The 26,621-nt window shown below is 39.8% G+C and overlaps 1 protein-coding gene across 1 annotated transcript in view; it reads left to right on the forward strand.

Annotated features, from left to right (window-relative positions):
• Positions 1-2,008: 2,008 nt before the first annotated feature.
• bug (thioredoxin domain-containing protein bug) overlaps positions 2,009-26,621 on the forward strand; it is a gene marked incomplete at its 5' end in the record, with an annotated part of 40,885 nt that continues 16,272 nt past the window's right edge. Inside the window, 4 exon segments of the mRNA XM_070080851.1 lie at positions 2,009-2,039; positions 5,543-6,204; positions 13,267-13,347; positions 15,017-15,199. Coding sequence (XP_069936952.1) covers positions 2,015-2,039; positions 5,543-6,204; positions 13,267-13,347; positions 15,017-15,199 — 951 coding nt within the window.

Below are 26,621 nucleotides of genomic sequence, written 5' to 3' on the forward strand. Positions count from 1 at the left end.
AACAAAGAAAATGTTATTTTAGAGCCAGGAATGTCTGCATTGTTCATTCTGGACCTTATTTTGAAATTGTCATATTTTTTAATTTTCGTGAAATTGGCCAAATTGCAAATTTCTGACCACGTTATTGGGTAGTTGAAATCAGTAAATGGGCAGTTTCTTGTACTCAATCGATAGAAAAAACGGAGTTCTAAAGAAATAGCTATGAGTTTGGTTGACTGGAACAATGGGATTAGCCAAAAATAGGGCTCAAAGTGGGCGATATCGCCGATTTGTAAATATTGCCAAGGTTGCCAACTTCGTGAGAGCGTAATTCAGTCAGTTTTCCATCAAATTTTTTTTTTGGTGTCATTACAATCAGGAAAAAGATTCCCTATCATTTCATAAGATTTTTTTTTTTTTTTTTTTTTTTTTTTAAATTTTGCGACACCAGGAGACACCTCAAGATTGGGGGTTGCGACAGTCAAGGGGTTAATTGCAAAGAGGTGCATCCTATGTATTCATACTTGTGAATTCCTCTTCTGATTTGTTTTGAAACATCAATGTTGATAGGTAACTGCATTGCAAACTTGTTACACTCTACACTATTCCAGTCACTTGCATTGAGGTACAGGGGCTGGGGTTATGCACTTACCCCAGTTCCCTGCCCCTCATCTTATGGCTGTGATAAACTTCTGACTTAATTTGCAATAAATGATACATGTGAGTTTATAATTTCTGTGTAGGATATACAGATAATGGTCATCAGTCCAACTGATGTTATTCTGCTTAATCAGGAAATCCAGTTTAACACTTTCAGTGTAGCAAACCCTGAATTTAAAAGTACTGTCAGTGTTACTATTCTAAAAAAAGGTGAGACCAAAAATGCAAAATTTGATGTAAAACTTGTAGAATTACACAGGCACAAAGTAAGAGATCGGGGAGCACTTTAAGCAACTTCAATTTTGCTTAATTTGAGGCCTATTTTAGGCCAATTCTGTAGCTCAAACTGGTCCATTCCTGTCTACTTTACTAGTATGGCTTCTGCTCTGTTGGTTGAGCAAAAGAAACTGCCCATTCATCTATCAAACTACAGTATATTATACTAACCTATTTTTCAGCTATTAAAATACAGTGGACCCCCGGTTAACGATATTTTTTCATTCCAGAAGTATGTTCAGGTGCCAGTACTGACTGAATTTGTTCCCATAAGGAATATTGTGAAGTAGATTAGTCCATTTCAGACCCCCAAACATACACGTACAAACGCACTTACATAAATACACTTACATAATTGGTCGCATTGGGAGGTGATCGTTATGCGGGGGTCCACTGTATAACCAAAAATGATTAGTCATGGTTAGGCCATCCCAGTAATTAAAGCAGGCCTACTTGTAGTCTGAAATTGACCAAAATTATCTCCATTTCATTAGTATGTCTTCTGGCCTATCAGTTGGCACCAAGAAAAAGCCAATAAAACTGTGAAAATAACCCTAGAAAACAATTCAGAGTTGCTTTTTTAAACCAAATGCAAAGTCAAGTTAGTTGTTAGCCTACTGTATACGGCACGATTTTTTCTATACTGCACACAGCCATGCACAAACCCATTCTCTCACGTCTAAGTAAAAATTTACTGTACACAGCATATTTGAGGAGGCTATGATTAAGACAGATTTACAGAAACATCACTTACTCCAAAAAATGTTAATATAGTTGAGAGCATTGAAAGGGTTAATAGCTCCAACTTTCACTGATCTTGGATGAATAAAATCTGACAGTATGACAGTTTTCTTAAATTGCTCTTTTTAGAAATAAAGTTAGGTTATGGTTATGGCTTTCATCTGAGAAAATAGTAATATAACTTCCGCTAATTTAGATTTGAGTAAGTTATGCTGATATAATTGTAGTATATATGTCTTATGATTTTTCTTAGTTTTAGCATTATATGTGATTAATGTGTACTGTTTACAGTACAGTACATATATACATATTTGCTATTTGCAATTTAATTGATAACTGTCTTCATGTACAGGTTAAAATGCAGAGGCACACATTGCAGATCAGTAAGTTATTATTTCTTCCTTGTTATTCTTCTTGTTTGTAGCTGTATACATTGTAAAATCAATATCAACTAAAAATATTAAGAAATCATGCTGAAAAATAAATAAGCTATTATTTGATTATATTAACTGTTTGTATTTTAAGTTCATAAATTAGTTGAATCACCTTTTTTAAACTAGACAATTATAAAATTATTTTTTTAATGAATTATGTTTTAACTTGTATCTTTTTAATCCCTGTTAATACTACCTACAGAGTCTTAAAAGTAATAAACCAAACTGTGTACAGGTCGGCCATCACTAATCTGGCATCATTGGGACCTGTAGTCTGCCGGATTAGTGAGTTTGTTGGATTACAGAGTGGTTAGGTTAGAATACACTTAATTAACGTATCAATAGAGACTGCTAAATCTTCCTCATTTTCATCACTGCCTTCTCCTCCACTGGCTTGTTGCTGTGGATTTACAACCATTTGCACAATTTCTTAGTCAGTATAATGATGAAATTTGAGTTAGTATAATGATCTGAGTCAGTATAATGAAATTTGAAATTAGGCTAGCTGAAATTAGTGCCGGATTACTGATGGAACCAGATAACTGATTGCCGGATTAATGATGGCTTGATGATTATTGTATATTTTGTAATGCAGTGATTAGAAATAAGGAATCTCAGTCTCGTTCTTAATTTTCACGCTCAAATATATATTAATATTATATCCAGGTAAACCTCATTAATACTGCAATTGCTTTAGAGCACTTTATTAATATGGTGCTTTTCAATTATATTGATGTTTATTATTTTTTGTGTTTGCATTGCTCTTAATTAAGATGGTTTCTGGCAATTTTCAATAACAATTTATTTATTATTTTTACTTTTGGATCTTTTTATTAGGCCTAGTGCTATTGCACACGTAATAAATGAGAGTGAAAACATATTTTTGGTCTTTTATATGCACTGACAAGTAAAAGTAAAGGTTATGAGTCACTTTAAGGTGATATTCGCTTTATGGCAATGGTCTGGAACATAACCAGATGTATTAGTGACCTATAGCTGTACAGGAGAGCCCCCACATATACTGCACCTTTTTGGTGTCCCACATTTTTATTGGCTTCAAATTGAGCCATTGTTCATTATGTTCCACCTGCCAGTGATAGTCACCAGTGGGTGGAGCAGTGGCTCAGTTGAAAGTCAACGAAAATGTGGAACATTGAAAAAGGTGCTGTATATGCGTGGCCCTTCTATACTGTATATACAAGAGTGGCCACTATTAGGTGCACCCTTTTAGTACTGGGAAGGGCCTCCCCCCTCCCCTTTGCCCCCATAACAGTTTGAATACATACTGGTCCATGTTGACATGATAGCATCATGCAGTTGCTGCAGATTTGTCTGCTGCGAATCTCCCATTCCACCACATCCCAAAGGTGCTCTATTGGATTGAGATCTGGTAACGGTGGAGGCCATTGGAGTACATATAATGAATTAACTCATTGTCATGTTTGTGGAAACAGTTTGAAATGACATGTGCTTCTTGACATGGCATGTTATCTTCTTGGAAGTAGCCACTAGAAGATGGGTATATTGTGGCCATAATAGGTTGCATATGGTCAGCAACAATACTCAGGTAGGCTGTGGCATTTAAATGATGCTCATTTGGTATTATGGACGAATGTGTACCAGAAAAATATTCTCCACACCGTTACACCAACACCACCAGCCTGAATCATTGACACAAGGCAGGATAGACCCATGGATTTATGTTGTTTATGCTAAATTCTGACCCTGTCATCTGCATGTTGCAGCAGAAATGATGATTTGTCAGACCAGGTGATGTTTTTCCAATCTTTAAGTGTCCAGTTTTGGTGAGCCTCTGCCCAGGGTAGCCTCAGTTTCCTGTTATTTGCTGACAGGAGTGGAACTCAATGTGATCTGCTGCTGTAGCCCATCCTCTTCAAGGTTGGACATTTTGTGCATTCAGAGATGCTTTTTGCATACCACTGTTGTAACACATGATTATTTGAATTACTGTCTAGTATGGGCCAACAGGCCTGCTGCAGTGTTCCTCCTTTCTTATGTTCTTATGTTCCTGTGAGCTTGAACCAGTCTGGCCAATCTCCTCTGACCTCTCATTAACAAGGTGGTTTTGTTCACAGAACTTCTCCTCACTGGATGTTCTGTGTCTTTCACTCCCTTCTCTGTAAACTCTAGAGACTATGTGTAAAAATCCCAGGAGATCAGCAGTTTCTGTGATGCTCAAACTACACTGTGTGGCACCACTAATCATTCCACAGTCAAAGTCACTAACATCACATTTCTTCCGGCATGCTTGTAGGTATTGAGGTGCTGTTACATGATTGGCTGATTAGATATTTATAATAAACAGCAGGTGTACCTAATAAAGTAGCCACACATTTCACACTTTCTACTGTACATGCTGTGTCTACAGGACACTCAATTCAAACATTAATCCAGGGTTTAAATTTTGTCCAGAGAGCTGCCTCACAGCACAGAGAGACAATACAAAGAACAGGTATCTGTGACCTTCCACATGTATGACTCAACCTGCTCATACACCCCTTGCATATAAAAGGCACCAAAATTTAGAACTCACTGCAGGTAAAGAAACTGAATGTTATATGAATGCATTTAGAAGCCTGAGTAGATCTATCATCTACTCTGATAACATGGGTATAGATAGGTACACTTATGGAGCAACTTGCAATGTGAACAGACTGAAAGATGTAGTGGCCAGGCTTGAGCTTGGTTACAAGTACCTCTGGCAGGTTGGCAGACACACAGATGATGAACAAACCAAATGCAAAGTAGGTGGTCAATCCTGTGGTCACTTGAATGCTATGTGCTTTATTGTTCACTTATTAGGGAATACAGGAGGGCCCTACTTATACAGCAGGTTAGGTTACTGTTGTAAAGTGAAAATAGCTGTAAAGTGAAACATAGCAATTTTTTCACTTTCAAATGCATAAAAAAAGTCTGATAACATGTTTACACTATCATATATTAAGTAAACAATAGCTAGGCTTAAAAATGCATGTACAGTATACACATTACTTACCCTAAAATATTTTCATCCTTTGCTTATAGTGAGTGGTGAATATATTTATTGTAGGAAGTTTGAATATATGAAGAATGGGTATCATTGAAAACCCCTGTATTAGCAAAATGCTGTAGAGCAGAAATAGACTGTATAATAACCTATGTGATATGTCAAGATATCTTGTTAATGAAAATAAGATACCAAACATTGCAAACAGATTTCGTAAATTTTATTTGCAATAGATAAGTCAATTGTAGATCTAAATACAGATGCACTTCTATTAATTAACCCTTTTGAAGCCTAGTCCCTAGGTCTTTTGTGTATCCACATGCTTTTGCACTACCATCCACAGGATGGATATGGGTGCACAAAACCTAATCTAATCTCTACATAGACTATACATGAAGTTAGTTACTTTTATAACAGTATATTCATTCAACCTTTGTATTTTCAGAATTCATGATCAGTTTCTTGTTAGTGCTCACAGTAGAAGTATGTTCAATAGAAGATGGAGAAGAACTAAAGGATATAAATATTGATAACACTCTTAATCATCATACAACATTTAATCATGCAGATAAAAAAGATGAATCGAGTACTGTAACTAGTGATGAGCTTTCATCATTAGAGTATACTGAGTGTACTTCACCATTACAAAATGTAAATGGTGATTCACTTCATTCTAAAAAACCTTGCAAAGGTGTTGACTCTTCAGTACCAGATGGAGATGACCTGAGTGAACCAACGTTACTTGGAGAAGATAATGATAAACAACCCTTTGCAACTAAAATTGGTACTGCATCGCAAGACTATTGTCCCAAGTTAGAAGAAGAAGTCACCTACCATTGCCGGCATCACTCTGCTCACATCGCAGATGCAGTGCAAGATGACCACCCTAAAGTTGAACAAGATGATGTAAATTGCAAACTTTTAGAAAAAAATAGTAAATATTTTTACAAAATACAAAATGAAAAGAATGAGGGGGATGGTCATTTAGAGAAAGAAAGAAGAAGTGAAATTTTGGTAGATGATAATGCAGGAAGAGAATTGGAACAAGAGGAGATGGATCCTGAGCTGGAAAATGTTCCTCTCAGAGAAATCCTTTTGAAACTTAAGGTTAGTCGGTTATGTTTTTCTTTAGCTTTAGGCTTCTATTGTCTCGTCTTTTTTCACTCACGTCCAGTTTCCTTTGGTAAGCTTTCTAGAGGAGGTGGAGGTGACTGCTAAGAGGCCCTTAACCCGTAAATGGTCCAAACGTATATATACGTTCACTACCCCAGTGCCCCGAATATTTTGAAAAATAAAAAAAAAAAAATTTATAGAAAAAAGAGCACATTTTTCTAAGTGTTATAGGATAAAAAAAAAAAATTTTAGGGTCAGTACTTATCGAGATATGAGGCCGCGAAGTTGACACTTGGCGATCACCTGATGACAACATGGAGCACTGCCGTTTGCAGAAACTCTACATATTTACTGTTTTTTCCATTTTTTTTCTTGGTTTTCTTGATACGATACTTATGTTTTACAGTAATTCTTTTGATTTCAATGTCAGTTGTTGCTTATACACCAATAATATATACAAAATTATTATCATATTGTCACAGACACACATGTACACACTGACAGGTGATTTTGCACACCTGGCTCAATCACACATTATTATCTACAACTATATACAAGTATTTACATGTCCCACTTATGATTCTAGAACTCCACGATTGTATGATACTCCATGAAGCATGGATTCATACAGAGTGCCACCCCACACTGGTTGCAAATGTATCATGTGTCCTTTCACTGTTGGGGTCGTTTTGTGGTGGTAGCACACACAACACATTTTTTCTGGGAATGCTTCTTTGGGGTAGGTGGTATTGGTACCAAGTAGTGACAGTTAGGGATGATTCGGTCTGGCACTTCCCCCACTGGCTGTGGTTGTGGTTGGGGGACAGGTTGTGGTGTGACAGGTCGCTGTTGAGGGGCAGGTACAGGTGTGGTACCATACTTTTTTGCTATCTGTTTTATGACATTCAGGGAGAATTCTGCAAAACGCTGTCATTTTCTAGTCTTTATTTCATACATATTGAATGCATTGAGCACTGCAATGTCTACAAAGTGATAAAACAGTTTTATATACAGCTTGTGACTCCTACGCACACAGTCAACGAACCCTATCATCATGTCACACTTGTCAATGAGTCACATATTTTTTGTATAGTTGACAACAGCAGCTGGCTTGGCAATACGTTCATTGGTCTCCCTGTTCACTTTGTCTGTTTGTACCATCTTGTTTCTGTGGATGGTTGACAGCAATGTCACGTCCCGTTTGTCATGCCACGTCAGTGCCATGATGTCATTGGCATGAAATCCTTGCACTGCACCTTCAATACTGCCTCCACTGAACCTTGGCATATATTTTTTATTCCTTCTCACTGTTCCACATATATCAGTATTGTTCACATGTAGGAAATCAGCGAGCATAGGGCTTGTATACCAGTTGTCTGTGTACAATGTATGGCCCTTGCCAAGGAATGGTTCCATCATTTTTTGAACAACATCACCAGAAATGCCCAACATGCATCTGGTATTGTCGAGTGTGTTTTTCCCGGTGTATACAATCACATCCAACATAAGACCACTCTCACAGTCACACATAACAAAAAGTTTTATACCAAAGCGATGATGTTTGCTTGGTATATATTGTTTGAATGACAAGCGTCCCTTGAACAGAATCAAGGACTCGTCAACAACAATATTCTTGAAGGGATAAAAGTAGGCACTGAATTTCTGCTTCATATAGATAAACACTTCCCGGATTTTGTATAGAAAGTCATTTCTGTTGGGCCTATTCCTGTCTGAGAAGTGCAACATTCATAGCACTAGAATGAATCTGTTGCAGGGAAGGAGGTCACAGAAGACAGGAGTACTGATAAAGTAGTCTGTGGCCCAGTAGTTAGGTATATTGTTCTTATAGGTATGTGGCATAAGCATGACAGTGGCATGGAATAAATACATTTCATCCACTGTTGTATCTTTCCATCTGCGCAGCCGTGACGATTCCCCAACCTCTGGTGTATTGTCCATGATATAGCGGTAATAATTCTTCATCTGGGTCATTATCAAGTTTATTATAGGCTCGTCAAAGTATAACTGGAAAAAGTCTAACTCTGTAGACTCATTCGTTATGGGACATTCTGGCAGGATGCCACTTCTACTCACTCTGGCACGAATATACTTTGTGTCCAGTTCCACTCTCGGTCACATGGTGCAGGGTGGACCTCTGGCATGGGGCATGGGGGAGCAGGAGGGGGGACAGGAGTGGAGGCAACACATGGTTGAGGGGGTGCCGGGCGGTCCTTTGTCTGTCCACCCACCGCGCCATGTGGTCCAGGCACCGTGCCACCCACCACTATTTCCTTCATCCCTGCATATTCACCTTCATGACCACTTTCACTATCAGTGGCAGGGGTTTTGGATTGTGACCTGCCATGACCCTTGTCACCGACTGCAAATGGGTAATGACGTAGGTAATGATGCCTAAAAGTATGCTTCACTGGTGAATAATAGTCACTGTCACTAGATGAATCCTCTAATGGCATAAAATCAATCTCATCGTCACTTATATCACTTTCACTATCACTAAAACACCGGGAAATGATAGTTTCCTCTTGCATAGTTGCCTATGTGTAACACTCGCCACTCCAGAGGTGCTTGGCCCAGTGTCTTGTGTGGCCACACTGGCCACCCCAGAAGTGCTTGGCCCAGGGTCTGGTGTGGCCACACTGGCCACCCCAGAGGTGATGGGCTGAGGGTCATCTGGGTTATCGTCTATATTTTCACTATTTCCTTGATTATTAGTAGCCACATCTGTGTCAAATCCGCTAAACTTGGGTTCCATATCACTTTCCTTGAATAATAGAGTGCTAATACAATGAGGCGTGAGTGAATCACGAGGATGTGCCATGATGTTGACCCAAGATGGAGCTGAATGTAACTGGTCCTACCATGTGGTACCCAGGCATCCCAGATTTTTTTGATACTGCGCACACCGAGTGCTCACATCCATTCTCTCTTGTCTAGGTGACGCAGGCCTATTGCGCCAATTTTGAAGGAATGAAAAATAAAACGTAAATATACGTTTGGGGCAGTAGCAGTAAAAACGTATATATACATTTGGACTGTTTATGGGTTAAAATCCCAAACCACAGTACAGAAGAATACAGGTATTGTAACCTGTGGTACTACAGTACTATTCTAACCAAAACTCAAGGGAGGGCATAGCAAAAATTAACACTTGATTAACATATAACTAAGGCTGCATTGCAGTAGGCCTACTGGTCCATAGTAGGCAGTACCTACTGAAATCAAACCTTTCTCACTCATAACCCTCAAGGAACGTTCCTTGATGCTGGTGAAGGGCTCTTGGATCTGTGCTCTAGTTCCCTGAATTGAGCTTGAATACCTTCCATACCCCCCCCCCCCATCCACAGGAATTGTATAAACCCTACAGGTTTAGAGCCCCCTAATGTTAATAATAATAATAATTTCTCATTCAAATTTGTCCAGCCTGTTTTTAAAGCTAACCAGCATTCTAGCTTACATAGTCAAAGGAGAGCAAGGAAAGGCAGGGCAAACAAAGCAAGCAGACAGTTCTGGCATGCATGGAAGCAGGCACGGAAGCAGGCATGCATGTTCACATGCATGGAGAGATTTTCTTTGGATTTTTACTCAGAGAGTTAGCCATCTAGGATAACCCAATAAATGTCAGTACATCATCAAGGACTGTCTGTCTTATTTCAGTTGGGGTCCTCTAATTTTGTCCCCTAGGATATGACCCACAACAGTAAGCAAACACCCAGGTACTTATTCCTGGGTGAACAGGGACAGCATGTATAAGGTAACATGCCCAATGTTTCCACTCATGCCGGGGATTGAACCACGGACACTCAGTGTGTGAACTGAGTGTGCTATCAACTGAGGTACAAGTACCAGGCAGACAGTGAGAAAAGCAGGCAGGTAGGGAGGGATGGAGGGAGGGGAAAGCAGGCAGGCAGGAGGGAGGGGGAAACAGACAGGCAGGGAGGGAGGGGGAAACAGGCAGGCAGGCAAGGAGGGAGGGGAAACAGGCAGGGAGGGAGAGGAAACAGGCAGGCAGGCAGGGTGGGAGGGGGAAACAGGCGAGAAGGGAGGGGAACAGGTAAGCAGGCAGGGTGGGAAGAGAACAGGCAGGCAGGTAGGCATGGTGGGAGGGGAACAGGCAGGCAGGCAGGGTGGGAAGAGAACAGGCAGGCAGGCAGGGTGGGAAGAGAACAGGCAGGCAGGCAGGCATGGTGGGAGGGGAACAGGCAGGCAGGCAGAGTGGGAAGAGAACAGGCAGGCAGGCAGGATGGGAGAGGAACAGGCAGGCAGAGTGGGAAGGGGACAGGCAGGTATGGAGGCAGACAGGTATTGGTAGAGATTGGTAAAGATATGTAGACTTTATTCAAATTAGTAATCCTGAAGAGTTAATAACCCAGGATAACCTAAGACATGCAATGTGGTTTGTTTACATTGGACTCCTGTTTAAGGTCTCACAGAATGTGACCCACTGCAGTCAACAAACTCCTTCCTGAAATGCACACACATGCTAGTGGCTTTCTTTTGTCTTAACAATATTTTATTATATGTACACTACATTTTTATACTGCACAAAGAAATGAAATTTGTTTGTTTGTTACAGTATGTAATTACTGCAAGGTAGCAGTTAAAAATAACAAAGAGCTCAACCTGAGTACAGGCATACCTCACTAATATGGCAGGTTAGGTTCCAGACCAGTGTCGTAAAGCATTTGTCACCTGAAAGCAAATCACGGCCTTTTTTTCACTTACCATTGCATATAAAAGCCTAAAAACATGTTTTTACTATCATTTATTAAGTGTGTAATACTACTTGGCCTAAAAAACTATGCAAAAGTAAAAATAATAAATAAAATAAAAAATTGCCAAAAATGATCTTAAGAGCAAGGCAAGTGCCAAAAATAATTAACATGAATATACAGTGGTACCTTGACTTACGAGTTTAATTTGTTCCGTGACCGAGCTCGTAACTCAATTTGATCGTACATGTGAAAAAATTATTTTGTTTAATACTTTTGGGTGTCTGGAATGGATTAATTGGATTTCCATTATTTCTTACGAGGAAAATTAATTCAGATTCCGACAGATTAGGTTAGAGACATGTTCTCTGGAACGGATTAATGTCGTAATCCAGGAGTCCACTGTATATCAAATCAATTTTCCTCATTGAAATTAATTGAAATGCCATTAATCCGTTCCAGCCCCCTTCCCCCCCCCAAAAAAAAAAAAAAAAAAAATTTTGCTACGGGTTTTTAAATAAGAAAAATGTAGTCATAAATAAGAAATTATTTTTGCCTTATTTGCCAGGTCCCAACAATGTTTTAGAAATGCTGGAGTGTATATATGAATCTCCTTGAAGCACGGTGTAAGACGAGTGTCACTTCACTGCTGACAGTGCAGCATCGAGTGATATTTGGTGATCGTGCACTACCTTGGCTTTATTTTTCACTGTTACACATAAACATGTCTGTCAGTCTGTTTCTGTCTGTCTGTTTGTTACTATCTATTTGACTGTCCGTCTAGCTCTATGTTTATCTTTCTCTGCTTATCTGTCTTTCTGTCTGCCTGTGTTTCAGTCTTACTTGTCTCTCTGTCTCAGAGAGCCACTCATGAACCAGCAGGTATTACACACGCTGCAGAGTCATCACGCATGATTCCTGAACAAGGGAAAATGTGTATCACTTGCCAGTCATGCTTATTATGCCTTATATCTACAAGCATAGTATAGCACTTTGTTTGGATTTTTTGGGTTATCCTAGGTAATTTACACTATGTATAACTGTATGTATGATAAAAGATTTCGTTGGAATTTTTAACCCCGGAGAGTTAGCCACCCAGGGTAACCCAAGAAAGTCAGTGCGTCATCGAGGACTGTCTAACTTATTTCCATTGTGGTCCTCAATCTTGTCCCCCAGGATGCGACCCACACCAGTCGACTAACACCCAGGTACCTATTTGCTGCTAGGTGAACAGGACAGGTGTAAGGAAACGTGTCTGAATGTTTACACCTGACAGGAATCGAACCCGGGCCCTCTGTGTGTGAAGCGGGAGCTTTAGCCACCAGGCCACCGGGCTACGTACCTGTGAGATAGAGACAGAGACAGAGACACAGGTAGACAGAGACAGAGAGGAGACAGACAGAAGGAGATAGAGACAGCCAAAGCAAATCAGCCAGCCAGCCAGTCAGCTGGCCACCCAACCATCCGGCCTGCCGAACATGTATTACACATGTTCCAGAATTTTTCTCTTTACTTAAGGCATGCATTATAGAACATTCTGGCAGGTTGACACTACCAGTGGTATCAAAATTGCAAGGATGTTACACATTGGTTATTATCGAGGTTTTTAATATTTCCTCAGTGTCTCCTGTGAGTGGTGATGTATCTGAAGTTCGCTCGTAACTCGGATTTTGGCTCGCAACTCAAGCAAAAATTCGACTGAGCGACGGCTCATAACTTGGAAAACTCATAAGTTGGAGCACTTGTAAGTCAAGGTACCACTGTAATTGAAGTGCGACATTAGCGAAGTGCTCTAAAGCGAGTGCCGTATTAACTAGGTAGGCCTGTACTCTTGGTTATAAGTCAAACACCTTACCACTACTACAAGGTGCCAAACTTAATTTGCTAGGATGTGTTGATAACATTATTGCTACACCCTTTGTGTAACTGAAGTAACTATGAGATAGACTGGGGTTTGTTGTAAGGACACAAAATGTAAACACTTCGACATTTTTTGCCAAACAATAATGCTTTTTTTCAGTCACTTAAGTTCCTATGTTAGTTTTCTGTTCTTATTGGATTTTAAAATATAATGTGGTATATTACTTTTATTTATTGAGTAGTTTGTAAATTTGTTGCAGTCCATATTCTTTTAAAACACTTAAGTACTGCTGTATCTTAGAAAATATTGAGGTGTTGCATTGGTACAGTATTATATTGCTTAAGTTATGCTAAATGCTTTCTCTGGATTTTGGATTTGATTACAGAAAAAGCTCTTAAACAGCCCATAGATAAAGAGAAAAGCAATAAAATGTTGCATTGCAAATTATATGGATTTTGTTTTCAGCCAGAAGGCCTGACAGATGATGAAGATGAACACTTGTCTGACTACTCTCTCACTGAGGCAAATATGGAGGAAGATACTGAGGTTAGTTTACACATAGTTTTTTTGTAATGTGCAGTGTTGTATTTACATTTTAGGATGCTTCTTTATAAGTCAGACCAATAATTAGGCTCTGTACAGACAAGTAATTTCTAGTTAGGATACAAGAGCTGTGAAAGCTGGAGAAGCCTCATGAACCTTACTGCCAATCAGAGTTGTGGCTGGAGAAGGAAGTAGCTAAGAGTCTTCCCCAGAGTGAAGCACCACCAGCATTATGAGCTCAGTCTCGGTTAAAGGCATTAATGATGTGTCATAAGGGAAGGCATGCCTGATACACAAGGGATTCAGCAGTACTTCCAAGCCATGAGCACGGTGGTAACGATTATACAAGGCCTGCACAAACTGAGAGCATATTGCAGTTCCTGGCATTAAACAACAAACCTTGCTTCAGACAGACCCCAGAGAAAGACACCATTTGATCCAAAGCAAGCAGTATAACTATTAGAAGGGAGGCCATCTCATTTGTAACAGCATTTGCTTTGAATCTGATGTGGGGCACAATCTTTCATTAAGAGAGGTCTAAGCCTGGAACACAAAGGAGAACAAAGAGGAGGGACTACATTTGAGACACTAATGAGAAAAGAGGTTCAAAGAAAACTGGGAATCCATAAAAACAAAAACAGATTGTTAGGAAGACTGTAGTAATCAAAGGAGAGGTCTTGCCAGACAGCATAACATTTCTCAGCTATGACCAAGTGTTATGGAGCCAGCACCCAGATCCAGCAAAGAGGAAGGTGGAAGAATTAGATAGCGGGGCACAATTTTTTATACTGTGCACACTCATCGCACGGATCCATTTTCTCATGTCTAGTCCAAAATTTACTGCTCTCAATATATTTGAGGGCACTGTACTGAAAACATAGATCTACATGAGTGACACTGGCATTAATAACATAGATCTATGTACAAGACAGTGGAAGGGTTAAACTGGCTTATTTTGACTCATAAGAAGTAATGACCAGGAAGAAAACAGAAAATAGGCATTCAGCCAGATGAAGTTTAACTGCACCAACACAAAGTTGAGCTTAGGGAAGGAGGAAGGGAGGAAAGGGTAGTGGGAGGATAGGTATTCACAGGTTCATAACATGTGCATGTTAACCCAAATAAGGACAGACTGTTTAGGTGGTGGTGGAGGTAGGAGAAAGGGTAAAAGAAGAGGATTCTGATAAATGTTTTTATTTTATTTTTCAAGTGTTTTTCGACTAAATTAATTTCTTTTTGTATCTTACCATATAGTGCATGTGTGGTAAGCTAATATTTTTTGGGGGTAAGCAATAAAGATATGATGAATTTGCAAAGTCTAAGAATGAATTCCTATATTTTACAAGTCATAATAGAGTCACTTTATGTACTGTGGGCCCGGAACACACCTATCACATAAAGCGAGAGGGACCTGTAATGTTTGAGTATCTGCAACAATCAAAACAGCAAGTCAGGATTTTTTTTTCAAACCAGCCATATCCCACTGAGGCAGTGTGACCTAAAAGGAAAAATGAAAGTTTCTCTAGGTCAGCATCCATAAGTATTTAATTTATTCCAAAATGCCAATATCATTAACATAGAACATCATAAGTTGGGGGACTACTATACTGCTTGTTTTTAAAATCTAGAATGATGAGTACTGTGTGTAATTCCTTAATTTTTATATTTCTAGGTGGAAGAAGAAGTCCTTATGTCTTCAGGTTCAGCAGAGAAGCAAGAAGAGGTTCCTGATGATAATAGCAGTGGCAGCAGCAACAGCAGTAGTGGAAGCAGCAATAGTAACAGCAATAGTGGAGGCAGCAAAAAAGCTGTTTGCTTACAACTAAATGTGACTGAGCCTATCACCGATGTTGAAGTAATATTTTTATTATTTTAATTATTGCTTTAATAAGTTTTAATGAGGTACTACTGTCCTGCCAAGTGAGTGTAAAAAGAAAGCTTGAACTTGTTTTACATGATGGTAGGATTACTGATGTCTTTTTTCTGTCTCATAAACATGTAAGATTTCAGGTACGTCTTGCTACTTCTACTTACACTTAGGTCACACTACACATACATTTTTTTTTTTTTTCAACAAGTCGGCCGTCTCCCACCGAGGCAGGGTGACCCAAAGAGAAAGAAAATCCCCAAAAAGAAAAAACTTTCATCATCATTCAACACTTTCACCTCGCTCACACATAATCACTGTTTTTGCAGAGGTGCCCAGAATACAACAGTTTAGAAGTATATACGTATAAAAACACACAACATATCTCTCCAAACTGCCAGTATCCCAAACCCCTCCTTTAGAGTGCAGGCATTGTACTTCCCATTTCCAGGACTCAAGTCCGGTTATATAAAATAACCGGTTTCCCTGAATCCCTTCACTAAATATTACCCTGCTCACACTCCAACAGATCGTCAGGTCCCAAATACCATTTGTCTCCATTCACTCCTATCTAACACACTCACACACGCTTGCTGGAAGTCCAAACCCCTCGCCCACAACACCTCCTTTACCCCCTCCCTCCAACCTTTTTGAGGACGACCTCTACCCCGCTTTCCTTCCCCTACAGATTTATACGCTCTCCATGTCATTCTACTTTGATCCATTCCCTCTAAATGACCAAACCACCTCAACAAACCCTCTTCAGCCCTCTGACTAATACTTTTATTAACTCCACACCTTCTCCTAATTTCCACACTCCGAATTTTCTGCATAATATTTACACCACACATTGCCCTTAGACAGGACATCTCCACTGCCTCCAACTGCCTCCTCACTGCAGCATTTACAACCCAAGCTTCACACCCATATAAGAGTGTTGGTACTACTATACTTTCATACATTCCCTTCTTTACCTCCATAGATAACATTTTTTGCATCCACATATACCTCAATGCACCACTCACCTTTTTTCCTTCATCAATTCTATGATTAACCTCATCCTTCATAAATCCATCCGCTGACACGTCAACTCCCAAATATCTGAAAACATTCACTTCTTCCATACTCCTTCTCCCCAATTTGATATCCAATTTTTCTTTATCTAAATCATTTGATACTCTCATCACCTTACTCTTTTCTATGTTCACTTTCAACTTTCTACCTTTACACACATTCCCATAAGCACAGTATCATCAGCAAAAAGTAACTGTGTCACTTCCCATTTTGTATTTAATTCCCCATAATTTAATCCCACCCCTCTCCCGAACACCCTAGCATTTACTTCTTTTACAACCCCATCTATAAATGTATTAAACAACCATGGTGACATTACACATCCCTGTCTAAGACCTACTTTTACCGGGAAGTAGTCTCCCTCTCTTCTACACACTTTAACCTGAGCCTCACTATCCTCATAAAAACTCCTTACAGCATTTAGTAACTTACCACCTATTCCTTACACTTGCAACGTCTGCCACATTGCTCCCCTATCCACTCTATCATATGCCTTTTCTAAATCCATAAATGCAATAAAAACTTCCTTACCTTTATCTATATACTGCTCACATATATGCTTCAATGTAAGCACTTGATCTATACATGCCCTACCCACTCTAAAACCTCCTTGCTCATCTGCAATTCTACATTCTGTCTTACCTCCAATTCTTTCAATAATAACCCTACTGTACACTTTTCCTGGTATACTTAGTAAACTTATTCCTCTATAAGTTTTACAATCTCATTTGTCCCCCTTCCCTTTATATAAAGGGACTATACATGCTTTCTGCCAATCCCTAGGTACCTTCCCCTCTTTCATACATTTATTAAACAAAAATACCAACCACTCCAACACTATGTGACCCCCGCTTTTAACATTTCTGTCATGATCCTGTCAGTTCCAGCTGCTTTACCCCCTTTCATTCTACGTAATGCCTCATGCACCTTCCCCACACTCACATCCTGCTCTTCTTCACTCCTAAAAGATGATATACCTCTCTGGCCAGTGCATGAAATTACCGCCTCCCTTTCTTTGTCGACATTTAAAAGTTCCTCAAAATATTCTTGCCATCTACCCAAAGCTCCATCTCCCCATCTACTAACTCCCCTTCTCTGTTTTTAACTGATAAATCCATTTGTTCCTTAGGCTTTCTTAACTTGTTTAACTCACTCCAAAATCTTTTCTTATTTTCATTAAAATTCCTTGACAGTACCTCTCCCACTCTATCATCTGCTCTACTTTTGCACTCTCTCACCACTCTCTTCACCTTTCTTTTACTCTCCATATACTCTACTCTTCTTATAACACATCTGCTTTGTAAATACCTCTCATAAGCTAACTTTTTCTCTTTTATCACACCCTTTACTTCATCATTCCACCAATCACTCCTCTTTCCTCCTGCACCCACCCTCCTATAACCACAAACTTCTGCCCCACATTCTAATACTGCATTTTTAAAACTATTCCAACCCTCTTCAACCCCCCCACTACTCATACCTGCACCAGCCCACCTTTCTGCCAATAGTTGCTTATATTTCACCCGAACTTCCTCCTCCCTTAGTTTATACACTTTCACCTCCCTCTTACTTGTTGCCATTTTCCTCTTATCCCATCTACCTCTTACTCTAACTGTAGCTACAACTAGATAATGATCCGATATATCAGTTGCCCCTCTATAAACGTGTACATCCTGGAGCCTACCCATCAACCTTTTATCCACCAATACATAATCTAACAAACTACTTTCATTACGTGCTACATCATACCTTGTATATTTATTTATCCTCTTTTTCATAAAATATGTATTACTTATTACCAAACCTCCTTCTGCACATAGCTCAAATAAAGGCTCCCCATTTTCATTTACCCCTGGCACAAGCACGTATATACACACCCCTCTGGGTTTTCTTCTATTGTCTTAATAGTTCTTGTTCCTGTTTATTTCCTCTTACTTCCATGGGGAAGTGGAACAGAATTCTTCCTCCGTAAGCCATGCGTGTTGTAAGAGGCGACTAAAATGCCGGGAGCAAGGGGCTAGTAACCCCTTTTCCTGTATATATTACTAAATGTAAAAGGTGAAACTTTCGTTTTACCTTTTGGGCCACCCCGCCTCAGTGGGATACAGCCGGTGTGTTGAAAGAAGAAAGATATATATTAACTTATATTTGGTATAGTCACCAAGTATTAAAATCTATAATTTATGTAGTACCATGGTATTTATTTATTTATTTATTAATTTGAACATAATAAAGTGAAGTACAAAGTTATTACAGTGTATTATCACTATTGTCATAATTAATCTCTTATTGCTACTCAGGTGGGAAGTTTTTTATTGAAATAAATTTTAGTCTTCTCTTCCTATTAACACTCAGTATATTTTTCTTTCTTCGTCTAATCTTGCCTTCATCAAGTCATTTATCTGTGTACATTTCAAACCCTTTTTTCAGTGCCTTGACTTGCTAACTCTCAAACCACGGAATGGGTGGACATTGAACCTATGGTAAGTGAGTCCGAAAACTCCAAACCAGTGTGTAAGGCACTCAGCCAGCTGGCATAGTGGCTTACTCACTGGCTTGGAATTTTAGGACTTGTTATGATTTCAGTCCCCACTCATTCTGTTTTTTGTTTGCAATTATGTTATTATAACTCTGTTCTCTCACTTTTGATGTTCCACCTTTAATGTAGATTCACTCACCTCTGATGCTCCCACCTTTAACCCTTTGACTGTTGCAAGCCCCAATCCTGAAGTGTCTCCTGGTGTCGCAAAATATTCGAAAAAAAAAAAAATTTCTTATGAAAATATTAAGATTATTTTTCTGATTGTTTTAGTCCAATAAAAATTTTTTTTTGCCATCAGTACTTGCTGAGATATAGAGGCATGAAGTTTGCAGAAAATGAGCCGCGTATGGCAACAGCAGCGGCTGCCACTCACCCGGCAAACTTTGGTTTACTTTTATTCGAAGGTTTCTTGTTTTTTTCACTATTTTATTTTTTCACTTAACTTTTGTGGCCTGTGAGACCAAAGTATGGTCCAATGTTCATATACAGTGGACCCCTGCCTTATGAACGCATCGCCTTAGGTTAAATCTGCCATACGAAGCATTTGAACCCAAAAATTTTGTCTCGCCTCACGATAAAAAACTCGCCTTACGTGATTCGTCTGGGACGCGTCCCACATGTGGCCTCAGCTGCCCCATGGGTACCAGTGTTTACAAGCCAGCCAGTGCGGTTGCATCTAAGCATACATTCGGTACATTTCATATTATCACAGTGTTTTTAGTGCTTGTAGCTGCAAAATAAGTCACCATGGGCCCCAAGAAAGCTTCTAGTGCCAACCCTGTGGTAAAAAGGGTGAAAATTACTATGGAAACGAAGAAAGATATAATTACTAAGTATGAAAGTGGAGTGCGTGTCTCGGAGCTGGCCAGGTTGTATACCAAACCCCAATCAACCATCGCTACTATCTTGGCCAACAAAACGGCAATCAAGGAAGCTGTTCTTGCAAAAGGTGCAAGTTTGTTTTCGAAACAGAGATCGCAAGTGATAGAAGATGTTGAGAGACTGTTATTGGTGTGGATAAACGAAAAACAGATAGCAGGAGATAGCATCTCTCAAGCGATCATATGCGAAAAAGCTAGGAAGTTGCATGACGATTTAATTAGAAAAATGCCTGCAACTAGTGGTGATGTGAGTGAATTTAAGGCCAGCAAAGGTTGGTTTGAGAGATTTAAGAATCATAGTGGTATACATAGTGTGATAAGGCATGGTGAGGCTGCCAGTTTGGACCAAAAAGCGGCTGAAAAATATGTGAAGGAATTCAAGGAATACATAGACAGTGAAGAATTGAAACCTGAACAAGTGTTTAATTGTGACGAAACAGGCCTGTTTTGAAAGAAATTGCCAAGCAGAACCTACATTACTCAGGAGGAAAAGGCACTCCCAGGACATAAGCCTATGAAAGACAGGCTTACTCTTCTGATGTGTGCTAATGCTAGTGGTGATTGCAAAATGAAGCCTTTATTGGTGTATCACTCTGAAACTCCCAGAGCGTTCATGCAAAACAATGTCCTCAAGGCTAATTTGTGTGTGCTGTGGAGGGCAAACAGTAAGGCATGGGTCACTAGGGACTTTTTCTATGACTGGTTACACCATGCATTTGCCCCCAATGTGAAAAATTATCTAATGGAAAAGAAATTGGACCTTAAGTGCCTCCTGGTATTAGACAGTGCTCCTGGTCATCCTTCAGACTTGGCAGAGTGACTTTCTGGGGACATGAGCTTCATTAAGGTCAAGTTTTTGCCTCCTAATACCACTCCTCTCCTGCAGCCCATGGACCAGCAGGTCATTTCAAACTTCAAAAAACTCTACATAAAAGCTAAGTTTCAAAAGTGCTTTAAAGTGACCTCAGACACTCGATTGACTCTAAGAGAGTTTTGGAAAGATCAATTGACGATCCTCAGTTATGTAAACTTTATAGGTAATGCTTGGGAGTGACTGACTAAGAGGACCTTGAACTCTGCTTGGAAGAAACCGTGGCCAGAATGTGTAGAAGAAAGGGATTTTGAAGGGTTTGAGGCTAACCCTGAGAAGCATATGCCAGTTGTGGAATCCATTGTGGCATTGGGGAAGTCCTTGGGGTTGGAAGTTAGTGGGGAGGATGTGGAAGAGTTGGTGGAGGAGGACAATGAAGAACTAACCACTGATGAGCTGCAAGATCATCTTCAACAGCAAGAGGCCAGACCTGAGGAAACTGCTTCAGAGGAGAGTAAGTAAGTAAGAAAGTTTATTCATGTATACACAAATACAGTTACATAGAATTATCATACATAGCAGCATATGTGTAGAGAACCTAGGATAACCCAAAAAAGTGACTTATTTCCATTGGGGTCCTTTTACCTTATTGTAATATAAAGGTTATAATATTTTCTTATTATTCTATAATGAAGATAACATCTTATTATCATAATAAAAAGACTATCTACTACACGAGGGTCATTAAGACTATCTACAATACGAGGGTCATTACTAGGAATAAGGTAAAATTTACACGTATGTTAGCTAAAAAATAGAAAATAATTCCCCTCCCTTTCTGTAGCTACATTCATCAGACACCTTTTGGCACTCTTCTTGAACTGGTTCATGCTATGACTGGCTTTGACATGTGCGGGTAGTCTGTTCCATTTCTTTATTGCTGTACAATAAAAGGTGTTTGAAGCCTGGCCACTGACTGCGGGTACTATAAAGTTGTGCTCTCTCCCCTTAGTACTATGATTGCTTTGTTCCCAACCTTGACAAAGTTGACAGCAAGATATTCTGGACACTGTTTGTGAGCAATTTTATAAACATGATTTAGCTTCATTTGTTTTGCTCTGTCTTCAACATTCAGCATATCCAACTGCTGTAATTCATCCTGGCCTACATGCTCTCTTGGTCCCAGCCCAAGCATGAATCTTACGATTTTGTTCTGGGTGATTTGCAGTCTATCTTTCAGTTTTTTTGTCAAGGCAGAGTACCATGAAGAGCAAGCATAATCCATATGGCATTGTATAAGGGCTAGACATAGGGTCCTGCGAGCCTCAGTAGGTAGACACTGTGCTTGTCTATACAGGAACTTCATTCAGTCTGGCATTTGCTTTCTTTACTACACTGTTCCCAATCAATTCTCCTGACATGCATAGGTCAAAGGGGATTCCCAGATATTTTACTGATGAAACCAAAGTGATGGGCTCCCCATTACACTGGACATTAAAATTATTTATCCTTCCAGTTTATGTTTCGTGCCAAAGATAATGGCTTCAGTTTTCCCAAGGTGTAATGATAGTTTGTTGTTTACTAACCATTTGCTGCAGGACTCCAGTTCCAGTGTTAATACATTAGCTATGTCTTGTGGGTCTTTACCTGACACTACCAGAGCACTGTCACCTGCATACAGTAGGAGTTTGCACTTGACACTGATAGGCATATCATTGCCATAACATAAGAATAATAAGGGACCCAGAATACTATTTTGGGGAACTCCACATGCTATCGGAAGGGGTTCTGATTCCGTTTTGTTGATTTTGACAATTTGTCTCCTGTTGCTAAGGTAGGACTTAAACCAGTCTACAGAACTTATACCGATAGCTTGAAGTTTCTTACATAATATATTGTGGTTGACAGTATCAAAGGCCTTTTGCAGGTCTAAGGTTACCATATCTATGAGGTTCCCCATTGACATCTCAGTTATCAGGTAATCCATCAGATTAATTAGGGAGGTGTTGGTTGAGTAAGATCTTCTAAAGCCTGATTGATAGCTATGGAGAATGTTGTTGTCTCTCTAGAATTTTGGATAATATACTAAGTATACTAACAGGCCTATAGTTGCTTACATCAGACCTACTATTTTTCTTGAAGATAGGAGTAACTCTGGCCTCCTTGAACCCATCCGATACGGTATTAGTGGTGATTGATAGATTTATTATGTGAGCACCATCTTTTAGGAACTTAGACGGGATGTTATCCGGGCCAGTGCTCTTAGTTGGGTTTAACCTGCTTAGTTCTTTTTGAATAAAGTCATGAGATACACTTACTAGTTGACAACTGTTTGGGGTTACCTCTTTATTGGTATACGTAGTATGTTTGAAACTTATCAGAGTCTGTGTTAAAGGTATTTGATGCAGCTGGTAGTTTACTTACTAGTGTTGATGCAACAGATGTGTAGTAGGAATTAAAGCAATTTGCCACCTTAGATGTTTCGTGGCATACCTCATTATCGATTGTGAGTACTATGTTGGACCTATCTACTGGCTTATGGCTATACCCCAACGTTTTAGTTGTTGCCAGAGCTTTCTGGGATTATGCTTATAATCTTCAATTTTTGAGCAATAGTGCTTTGCCTTTGCTCCTTTTATAAGTCTCTGCACTCTGTTCCTCACCCTTTGGAATTCATTTAGTACTGCAATATCCCGTCTGTTTGCCTTAAATCTTTTTAGCAGCTGGTCTCTGAATTTCATATTATCTAATATCTCAGTAGTCATCCAGGGTTCAGTTCTTCGTTTAATTCTAACCTCTTTAACTGGTGCAATATTCTCAAGGATGGTAGTGAACATTGTTTTGAATTTTTCCCAGGCATCATTTACGTCCGTGCAACTTGTTATCTCTGTCCAGTCACAATTGTGTAGCCTATTTACCAGTGTTTCTTTACTGTAGTTTCTAGTTGACCTCATTTTTACTGTCCTGTGTAGGCCTATCCTATCCCTAGTGATTTTCCTAGTGCAGTAAATGATGAAATGATCACTAAGGCCTGTGGTAATGACACCTGACTGACTAATGTTCTCAGTGTGATTACAGAGTATGTGGCTGAGAACTGTGTGATCCGTGTTGGTGTATTAATTAGTTGAGTGTAACTATTTAAACGTAGAATTTGCTTATACCTTTTGCATAGCCCGTTATTTTGCTGCTGAAAACAGATATTGAAGTCGCCCAGTAATATTGTCTCGCACTTGTTTTCAAGTCCGGACAAGACTCTGGAAAAGTCTTCTAAAAACTGGTCCTGGGTAGGAGGGCGGTAACTAGTTCCTATTAAGATGGGTTTGGTCTTGGGAAGCAGTGCTTCAAACCATAGAATCTCCAGTTTATTGTTATTTAAATCAGGTCTTGGGTTGTAAGCTAAGTCATTTCTAATGTAGGCACATACTCCACCACACTTTCTGTTCCTATCTAAGCGTTTTAAATTGTAACCTTCTATTTTGACCTCATCGTCAGTCACCGTATCATCCAACCAGGATTCAGAGATGGTTATAACTGCTGCCCTAATTTTGTTAGCTAGAATCCTAATCTCTGCCAATTTAGGAAGAAGTGATCTTGTGTTGACATGAATAAAGTGAAGGCCTGTTTTCATAAAACAATTATAATCATCAATATATGGCAATGGGTCATTTGTATTAAAATTAGGTAAATCAGTGTCATCATTGCTGAAGGGTAACTGTGCCAAAGTGCATTTGTTACACACAAAGTGAATTCTGGCACCGTTACTATACATCCATCATGCACCCACCCCTTACACATTTTACATAAGGTGCCTTTTCTGTTTTTCATGCATTCTTTAATACAGTGTATGCACCTGTTTGGTAGTGTTTGAGATAGTAATGGCTGTATTGTCACACATTGACCTATGTATGCATTACATATGGAGTTAAGGTTATCATTCCTAGCTACTAGACCGTCATTATCACCGTCATTTATCTGTCTGTTTTGCCTCTGCACAATAGTTTGAGGTCCTGGATTAATTTGGATATCACCACTTAAGAGCGCTACAATAAAAGCTGTGTGCCACTGTTTTTGTTTGGGTATGTGGTGTTGCCATACCTTGCGGCAATAGTGACATTTACTTTTCTGGTAGGACGGCAACTGTTGAGCTTTTACTGTCCAGGGTGCTATTACTCCATTTGCCTTTTCCAGCCCCCATGACTGATTTCTTTCTTCATGGAATTGAAGGAGAAAGATAAATATAATTATGGCAGCCTGTACCTCCCTAATGCCTGCCATTTTCACTCTTCGCTCTTTTACTCATATACAATAATATTTATTTCTCTTTTCTAGTCACCTAGAACACCCTAGTATCTGCTTTAGCAATCACCACTGAATTACTAGTAAATTTTCTTCTTCAAAACCCTCTTCACTGCTCACTTTTCCCTTAACTTCACAAACCCCTTTCAGTTAACCCCTTATTACACACTCCCCTTCCCGCCTCACTTCACAGTCTGGTTTCACCTATTAACTTCTAACTCCTTTCCATTCTGGTAGACCAGAAAGGTTTAATCAATGGTTTTATCCTTCCAAATCCCCTCAATTCCATTTATCAGGGGTTGTGTCGTTTTGTTGACTCCTGACCTGGTCTGCTGTCTCATCCATTTTTAAAACACTGAGGGAAGTAAACGCCACTTACAACCTGACTTTCCTTGAGTTTATAGATATATTTGGCGTTTTCTCCTATGATTCTCTCACTGTACACTGGTCAGCTGAATATAGGTCAGCTACTAAAACATTAACCTTGGCTGTTTAACTTTTCACTTCTTTCCCACTACTGGCACTGAGGGATAACCGACCTATAACCTTGGAGTTTTGTATTGTTGATTTGACGTTGTCTCCTGTGTTTCCCTCTCGTTAGCACTGGTACAGGTGATATGATGGTGGTACACATATGATGCTACTGTCAGTACAGATGAACGTCAGTAAAGATGAGAATTTCACTTCGCTAGTTGTACGTCTGGCAGTAGCTGGTGTTTGGATGCCAGTCAGCCATGTTTAAATACTTAGTTCTTTCCCTCGTTTGGCACTGAGGGGAAAAAAGGCCTTCAGACCTGTCACTTACTTGGAGTTTTGTTGATTAGGTTTTCTGCCATGTTGTCTTCCCGTTGAACACTGGTGCAGTTGATATGGAGGTCAGTTATTTCATTGTAGTGGAAAACATCTCAGGTCTGGTTCACTTCTGGCAGCAGGTCTGGTACTTGAATGCCGGTCCCTCATTTGTTATATTTAGTCCATTTCGTTGTTGTCACCATCAGTTTTAATGTCACTATAGGTTCCTTGCATGTTGTTGCAGCAGTACTTGCAATTTGGCCGTCACTGGAGTTCGGATAGGCCCAGGGGACGGCAAGATATAGGAGCAGCCTTGATGCTGCTTGCTGCGGCTGCAGCTACCGACACACCCTTTGAAAATGGACGGGAGGTGGGAGTTTTGGCGGGAGGGAGTGTGGGTGGGCTGGAATATGAGGGTAGGGGGGCTCATTGGGTGGGAGGGAGAAAGTTACCAATCAAAGATTAAGGAAATGTGTGCAAAGTAGGTTGAAGTGCAAACCTTTGCGGATGAAAATCACCCTGACACAGCTACTGTAAGCTGTGTTGGCAACCTGTACAATGACAATGTTATGGCCCATTTTAGGAAAGTCTTAAAGGAACGGGAGGTACAGTGCTCCATGGACAGATTTGTTGTGCAACAGAGGTCCTGTGACTCTCAAGCTGGTCCTAGTGGCAGTCTTTTATGAAAGTAAAAGACTGGGCAGGCTATGCAAAATACCCCCAATTAAAAGTAGAGGCGCCATTGGTACACTAAGAGAAAACACCATAAGTGTCCGGGACCCAAGACTGTTCAACAGCCTCCCATCAAGCATTAGGGGAATTACCAATAAACCCCTGGCTGCCTTCAAGAGAGAGATGGACAGATATCTAAAGTCAGTGCCAGATCAGCCGGGCTGTGGCTCATATGTTGGACTGCGTGTGTCATGTGGGTTTTCGATAAAGTGGATGGGTAAAAGTACTCACGTAGGCTGGTAGTACGTATAATATATATCAGGAAGTATGGGAAGCGCCAAC

Source organism: Cherax quadricarinatus, unplaced genomic scaffold (genome assembly GCF_038502225.1).
Source record: "Cherax quadricarinatus isolate ZL_2023a unplaced genomic scaffold, ASM3850222v1 Contig1109, whole genome shotgun sequence".
NCBI lineage: Eukaryota > Metazoa > Arthropoda > Malacostraca > Decapoda > Parastacidae > Cherax > Cherax quadricarinatus.